The sequence below is a fragment of the Conger conger genome, chromosome 14, assembly GCF_963514075.1.
Source record: "Conger conger chromosome 14, fConCon1.1, whole genome shotgun sequence".
Classification (NCBI taxonomy): Eukaryota; Metazoa; Chordata; class Actinopteri; order Anguilliformes; family Congridae; genus Conger; species Conger conger.
In genome coordinates, this window is record NC_083773.1 from 6168525 (window position 1) to 6177073 (window position 8549).

The 8549-nt window shown below is 44.4% G+C and overlaps 1 protein-coding gene across 1 annotated transcript; it reads left to right on the top strand.

Moving 5' to 3' along the window:
- Nucleotides 1-1017: 1017 nt before the first annotated feature.
- Nucleotides 1018-5258, top strand: LOC133110490 (potassium voltage-gated channel subfamily A member 3-like). Its single transcript, XM_061220647.1, has one exon. The coding sequence runs from the start codon at nt 1115-1117 to the stop codon at nt 2666-2668; it is 1554 nt and encodes a 517-aa protein (XP_061076631.1). The 5' UTR covers nt 1018-1114; the 3' UTR covers nt 2669-5258.
- The last annotated feature ends 3291 nt before the right edge of the window (nt 5259-8549 follow it).

Genomic DNA, 8549 nt, shown 5'->3' on the forward strand with positions numbered 1-8549 from the left:
TGAGATCGGAGCAGGCTAAATGCGCGCGCGTATTTCTTGCGCGTTTTCGCAATTGGCGCTTTTCGTTTCAGGACCAAGGACAGCTCCCGTATGCCTCAATGCACTCAATACCTTCCGGGACCAGTTGACTTGCCTCTTTGCGTGGAACCCGCGTGCGCTGTGCACGGACCCTGCGCTGTCAGCGGTCGCGCTGCTGTCGCCTAGAAATTTAGGCTCACATTCTATCCAACTAATAATTTCCCAATCACACTTAAGCATGCGACACCGGAGGAGAGTATTTTTGCTATTTCTTTCATTTATTTTCTCATTTCGTTAAGCTTATCCTGTTTCTTTTCAACTATTTGCCCGTATCGTGCACAGTCTCCCCTCTCCCGCACAGGATACCCTTGACACCACGCACGTGCCAGCCTTATTCCCCACAATAAAATTCCGACACCCGCTTTAGAAAACACCCACGATGCCTGCCTCATCGTTCATGCTACATTTAATGTGTCGTCTTTTTTATTACTTTCCTGCATAACTCATCCAAATTGTACCCAAATTATATATGATATATGAAGATATGTTAACTGCTTTACGCGCGCGTGTGTGTGCGTGTTCTATGAATGTGAGTAAATAACGGAACGCAAATGTACGGTGAAATTGATTCATTCAATTTAATTTAATCACAATATGTATCGAAGATGAAAAAAAAAACTTTACATTAAATGCAGTGACATATTTTTCCTGGAATTGATGTGCAATTTCTACAACAAGGGGTTATTTTTGGACGACATGTGCATTGACCTTTCTTTCAGTTGTTATCCGTTTGCATTCAAAGTGTGCGCGCCCTGAGGGTGGCAACCGAATCGAGAGCCGGTGGCGCGCGTCTGGGGTCTCTGTTTGCGTCTGTTTGGGTTCCGATTGGGCGAAGCGTGGAACGGTGTCAAGCGTCCGCGCGTCGTGGGCGGGAAGATACGTGTTTATAAACCACAGTGACTGCTCGGTGGGGCGGTGATATTATAGAGACGGGAGAAGAGGAGCGAGGGGACGCGACGGCAGAGAAGCGTCTGTGGCTCACCGTTGCTAGTTGGAGGGGGCGCGGCTCTCCTTTCCCCTCCACACCAGCACCTGTATGGATGACCACTTCGGCCTCCTCGACTCGCCTCCGCCTTCGTCCACCAAGCAGAGGGGCAACATTATCAATAACGGCTATACTGAGACAGAGCAGGACGTCATGACAGTTGTTGCCTGTGACAACATGCTAGAGGAGACGGCGGCGCTCCCCGGTCACCTTTCCTTGGACCGTTACGAGCCCGACCACGAATGCTGCGAGAGAGTTGTCATCAATATATCGGGCTTGCGCTTCGAGACGCAACTTAAAACTTTCAACCAGTTTCCAGAAACGTTGCTCGGGGACCCCAAAAAGAGGATGCGCTACTTCGACCCGTTGAGAAACGAGTACTTCTTCGACAGGAATCGTCCCAGCTTCGATGCCATCCTGTACTACTACCAATCGGGTGGGCGTATCCGTAGACCTGTTAATGTCCCCATCGACATTTTCTCCGAGGAGATCCGGTTTTACCAACTTGGGGAGGAAGCGATGGAGAAATTCCGCGAGGATGAAGGATTCATAAAAGAAGAGGAGCGTCCTTTGCCCAACCACGAATTTCAGAGGCAGGTTTGGCTGTTGTTTGAGTACCCCGAGAGTTCGGGACCGGCCAGGGGCATCGCCATCGTCTCGGTCCTGGTCATTTTAATTTCTATCGTTATATTCTGCTTGGAAACTTTACCAGAGTTCCGGGACGACAAAGACCAAAGCACCATAGCTCCTATTATAAACGGGACGGCCCCGTACCCAGCCAATAGTTTTACGGACCCATTCTTTGTGATCGAGACCCTCTGTATAATCTGGTTCTCGTTTGAGCTGCTCGTGCGCTTCTTCGCCTGCCCCAGCAAAGCCACTTTCTCGAAAAACATCATGAACATCATCGACATCGTGGCCATCATTCCGTATTTTATCACCCTGGGCACAGAGCTGGCGGAGAGGCAGGGGAACGGGCAGCAGGCGATGTCGCTGGCCATCCTCCGGGTGATCCGGCTGGTGAGGGTCTTTCGCATCTTTAAGCTTTCCCGGCACTCCAAGGGGCTCCAGATTCTCGGGCAAACTTTAAAAGCCAGCATGCGCGAGCTGGGACTGCTCATTTTCTTCCTCTTCATCGGAGTCATCCTCTTCTCCAGCGCGGTGTACTTCGCCGAGGCGGACGATCCGTCCTCCAGTTTTAGCAGCATCCCCGATGCGTTTTGGTGGGCCGTAGTCACCATGACAACTGTTGGCTATGGGGACATGCACCCAGTCACCATAGGTGGCAAAATCGTGGGATCTCTGTGCGCGATCGCCGGGGTGTTAACCATCGCTTTGCCGGTGCCGGTAATAGTTTCAAATTTCAACTATTTCTACCACAGAGAGACGGAGGGAGAAGAGCACGCGCAGTACCTGCACGTCGGTAGCTGCCAGCACCTGTCCTCCGCGGAGGATCTGAAAAGGACTCGTAGCACGTCCTCCCTCAGCAAGTCAGAATACATGGTGATAGAGGAAGGAATTAACAGCGCCTTCAAACAGCCAAACTTCACCACTCAAAACAACCAGAACTGCGTGAATATCACAAAGATTTTCACAGACGTGTAAACGAAACTTGATTTACGGGGCGCCACGTCACTTCTACCACCGTTGTTGATATTAATCGTGGTGTGTCAGTGCATATATTGCATGGAGGCAGCGCTACGCAGGAGGCCCACTGAGTCAGTGAAGATGCCTCGAGTCGAAATAAGCTAGGTCTAATTTGTGCTGTTTCAGGGCAAGTTTCATGTGCACTTATTCAGTTCGTTGAATTGAGGCAGAAGTCACCAACCGTTGTTTGTTTTGTTCGGAACAAGCAGCGAAGATGTTTGCTTCCAATGCCGATTTTAATTGTTACGTGGAATGTGCCTAGTATTCAATGTGTCTTTATAAAGTCATTATATGAATATATTATATTAACTTGAACACATACATACTATTTTATTACACAGAATATCGTTAAATGTTTGTGAACCAAAATAAAAATCGTCTGTATGTTTAAAAATTACCATACAAAGTAATTGAAGTTAATGTAGCGTATACTACGATATTGTTCCATGTTTCTCTTGATTGAAAAGGAGAAAATTACAAAAAATATATATAATATCCGTATATTTTACTAATTACAAATTGTCTCACATTTAATACACTTGTTTTGTGCGTGCGTAACGTAACAATCAATGTATTTGATCGATATTGCGAGCGAAATGTTTCCATGAAGGTGTAGTGATTACGCATGTAAGGTGTAGACAGCGGGCTAAACGTGGCTTATGAACTTGAAGCAGTAATACAACAGACACGCGACCGGGTCTCATCTGAGGCTAAGAGAGGAAAAAAGAGCACGCCTTTCACTGGATGCTTCTAATCCCGCCTTGAGATGCAGTCTCCATGGTGACGGTGGTTTCCTGGGTTACCCAGTAATGTTGCCATGGCATCCTTCTCTGTTTCCACAGTAACCCCAGAGATGGTTCAGCTTGCAAGGCCAAGAAAATAAAGAATGAACGAACGAAAGAAAAAAAGCAACAAAACAATTTCAAATGGATTTAGGATAAAAACTTAACAGAATTAATGGATCACAATTTACATGATACGTACATATCAAAATGGCCCACGTATGTAACGAAACACAAAAGAGTTTTCCTGACTGAATTATTCCTATGAGCGAACTCAAAGCATTTGATTCGCTGTTCAAGTAAATTAAACAAGTTGAGGTAACTTTATTGATATTCTTCTCAAGACGGCACACACAGGCAGAGTCGCAGTCCACAAAATAGGAAAACAGTGCAGTCTGTGAATGGACTTCGTTTATGAGCTCTATAAATCAAGTTTATTATCATTACGTCTCGCATACCTCACGGACTGCTATACGCCGTCTGCCACAATATATGAATGTGGCTAATAACTGAATAGGCCCGGACTCGCACGCATGGGTATAGCGGATGTGGGTTTACACCGGAACGGGGTTATATTTATAATAGATTAGAGACGAAAAAGAACCTCAACTGCAATTAGTACCGCAAATGTCATCTGACGCCATTCAAAAATCAAGGAGTCTTATGCAAACCAACCGTACGCATGGCAATTATCGCGGACTTCGTTATGTAGGGCCCTCATTACCGGCGAAAGGGACATAGTGTTTCATTGATTGTCGCACAAGAAAGCTGCCATTTTTTTACGGCAGAAAAGAGCGAGAGCTCGCTCAGTGGGTGGGTTTTAATTATTAATTTATTTTAACACTATAAATAAACAAGTGGCCAGATGAAACCATGCCCCCCGCGACTACTTTTGATGCGATTACATTTACCTTTCAAGCGGAGATGTGATTGGACAGGATGCAAGCAGAACACCCCTCTGAGCATGTAGACTGAGCCGAAAGAGCACCACATTTGGCTGTGTCAAGTCTACTGTGAACGTACAGTATGTCGTAGCAATCCACGCAATCAGTACTAACATTAAAAACATAAGTGCCATTTGCTGCAATAATATTTGTTTTATATAGGAACAAAGTGATAGAGAGAGAGAAAATAAAATAAAGAGAGAGAGAGAGAGAGAGAGAGAGAGAGAGAGAGAGAGAGAGAGATACTGTATGGTTTGAGTATAATAAAAATGATGCTAATAATAATACTAATACTATTGCAAATAATATTTATACATTATCATCAACATATTTATGAATATGAATTGTAATTTGGAGTTGTCTATGTTGTGTTACTTGCCAAAGCTGGGTTATAAATGTTTATTTGCGATTTTGTTCAGAGTTATGAATCTCCTCATATATCGAGGAATGTCTGCGCGTTTGAAAGCGAAGGGATAAATGGCATAGCCCTGTAGGGTGACGAGTCCTGTCAAATAAGAACGACTCTCAATTGAGACAAAAGTCTTGTAACTCGCTGAACGCCATTCCTGTGAGGCTGATCTCACATATTAATCTCTTTCCAGAACCTTATTAGCGAAGCCAAAGGATATTCTCACCACATGCGCCCCCTGCTGGGAGCTGTCAGTATAGCACGCTGGCTGATCCTTTCAACACCCAACCGTTCCACGCTCAGCCAATCAGGGCGAAGAGCGAACAAGCTGCTCTTCATCCAACATGGAAAACTTTCCCTGTGGTCTTAACCAGAGCCAGCGATTCCACCTCGTTTTGACTTGGGCTGTGTAAAATACTAACCAAAAATGATTTTTTTTTTTTTTTTTGCAATACATCATTTAGCTTATTGTGGAATAAGTAATAAAAAGTATTTTATTGCAAATCGAATCATGTTTCTTCAGTGTTTTTAGGTATTGTTTAGGCTATGTAATGCTGCAAGTGAATGCACACGGAGTACAGGTGTATAAATCCCAGGTTGTAGGATCCTAACCCTGCACAGAAACACACACGGTTGCTGGAATAAGACCGATACGGAGTATTATTTTGTGGATTCGTATGCTAAATATGTGAAAGTCTTTATTTCTCTCTGCCACTTGCACGTCCTAATAAGGACATTAAACCCGTAATCAAATGCAAAGACTTTGCAGAAGCATTTAAGAGTCTTTACTCCTGTTTAGAAGGCCAATTCGTGGGATCTGCGTGTTTTTTTTTTGTTGTTTTTTTTATTATTTCTGAGAAAGTGCGTGATTTGTATATCATTTCAGTTAAATATGCCCATCTGTTTTCAGCGCTGAAAGAACATGTAGACATTAACTGTTTTATTTACTTCACTGTGCTCAGCAGCGCCCTCCAGTGGACGTAGATTAATAGCGCAAGGCTGGCGTGCCAGCAGTCTTACGAGAGCGCACACTAAGGTGTGCACTACAAACATCCTTACCCAAATGCAAATATATGTTCCTAGGTTCACAGGTAGCTCAAACAGGATACTGTACCTACAGGAGGGGAATCTCATCTTGATGAATGATGCTATTTGTGAGCTTTCGGAGAGGACAAGTACATCAGGAAACCAAAATGTTGGACTGTCTCAAAAGCTGATATTCTCTCCTGTCCCAAAATGTCATATACGATCTCATGCCCTCCAAAACTACCTGCGGCCAAAAGCAACAAATAGGCAGATGGACGCTATACTGCATGCTGTAAGGTACAAATATGTGATAGAAAAACATTCCAAACAGAAACAATTCATTGATACCTTGATGGAGAGCATGCTAATGTTAGCAGTAGGGCTAATGACAATTTAATTTCCTGTATTTTGAGGCTTTCAGCAAATTCAAGCATTTCACTCCGATCACAAAAAAAACGATGTTTTATTTATTCCAAAAAAACCAAACTCTTCAACAGGTTAAATATAGGTCATGTGATTCAAAGCCACCAAAGAGACAGAATTGACAGTTCCATCACCATCACAAATGTTCAACTGCACAGAATATTGCTTGTTGTTCTCGTTTATGACGAACCGTTAAACCCATCGCACATCTCTGATATGTATAGACGTGTGATGTGCATACATGTTAGCATATCAAATATATCCAAAGTGCATTAGCGGATAGAGGTGCCATTTAGGAAAAGCTGCTGGATGCTGATGGGCTCAGAAGGTGCAGGGTACTCTGCCTCTGGAAACATGCGGACCATGTGGACCAACACCCCTATTCCAGACCATCATGTGTTCTGCAGTGAAGCCTGTTTAATGCAGGCTTTCTGGTGGCAGCCTAAATCCTTCATTTTAATGTACAGCTTCACCGAAATCCCACAGAGAAAACTAATGAGTGTGCCCATGTGGGTCTACATGTGTGTGCATGTGTGCACGTGTGTGTGTGTGTGTGATTGAGTGTCTGTATGCGTGTGTGTATTTGTGTGCGTGCGTTTGCATGTGTGTGTGTTTGTGTATTTGTGTGTGAGAGTGTGAAGGAGTATGCATGTGTGTATGTGCATACATGTGCATGTGCGTGTGTGAGTGTGTGTATTTGTGTCTCAGAGTGTGAATGAGTATGCGTGTGCGTGTGTGTGTGTGTGTGTGTACCTGCTTCCTCTGCATTAATATTCCACAGGGCTAAAGCCATATCCCTTTGATGTTTGGCATGTTAAATATTCAGCTCTTCTCAGACAGGAAGCTGTAAGAACAGGAAATGCTGTCGTTACTCTGCTCTGATGGGCTGGGTTTAATCAGCCAGTTAAAAATGTGAGTATGTGACTCTACTCCGATGGGCTGGGTTTAATCGGGCAGTTAAAAAGGTGAGTATGGGGCTCTTCTCCCCTGGACGCACGGAAGCATTACATTTCCCGATTTTGTCTTTGATCCCTCCCGACTGAAGCCCACAGTTCGTCTCATTCTCCATGACTGTTTCCACGGGGATGTTACAAACATCAGATCAGCGAGCCCCAGCCTTCCACTGGCTGGATTGTTGGGGTTCGGAGAGTCGGCAAATGAATGAATGAATGAATGAATGAATGAATGAATGAATGAATGAATGAATGGATGAATGAATGAATGAATGAATTAACAAACATTTACATTTACACAAATAACATGCCGTTAAAAAAAAACCCCACCAGAAATAGCATGCAGGGTTTGGCTTCTTATACTGCATCGGAGCGAAGCATCAAATCACCCTGCATAATGGCCAGTGCAGTGTACGATAATAACCATTTCCACAATCGAGTTAGCGATCCTCATACTTCAGCGCCAGCATAATTCAATTGGCTCAGGACATTTTCAGTTCCCCGCTGCACAGCATGTACAAGTCCGAATACGTTTTGATTCATCAGTATGTCTATGATCGCTGAGACGCATGCGCATTCCTTCTTCCGAGAGAGACGTGCCTGAAAGAAACGCTTCAGGTAGCCGTCCGTGTCAGAGGGGTCTGGACTGGACAGCGGTGCAGTTGGGAATTACCCTGTGTGCTGACACTAAAGATATGCCAGCATATTTCTCTCCCACTTGGAAAGAAAGAGGGAAGAAGTTGGGGAGTGGCCAGCAGCCCCATAAATCGATTTTTCGGACAGACACTGGCCTAGTTTCACATCGTTACGGTTAAAAATATACCGCTCATAGATTTCTCCAACAAGGCTTGTGTCTTACAGTCTCTTCGTGTTCCTTCCGCCTCAAAGTGGAGAAAAAGATCAGTTTTTCCTCATCTTAATTCAAACAGTACTCCTAACCTCTTTGAAGAGTAGGTGTTTTGGAAAGTTTTTGCTTCTTCTTTTCAGCATTCTAAGTCAGTGTTCGAGAACCCCGCTGCTTTCAGTCACCAGCGGACATAATTGATTCATTGATGAACATCCTGAAAGACACCTATAACGGCGGCCAAAGACAGATTCATGGCTTTCTTTCCCCCTCATTATAGCCGCGCTTCACAACAAGAAAGGAATAGAACACAGCCCATTCATCCTCACCCGTTCACCCTTCAGGTGTACCCTGTTGCAGCTGCTGTAAGAGGTGCTTAATACTGTAGATTTTTTATCTGCTCCTTGTTAGTCCTCCAGGGAGGTGCCCTCTCCTTCTGAGAATGTTCAAAGTCATTT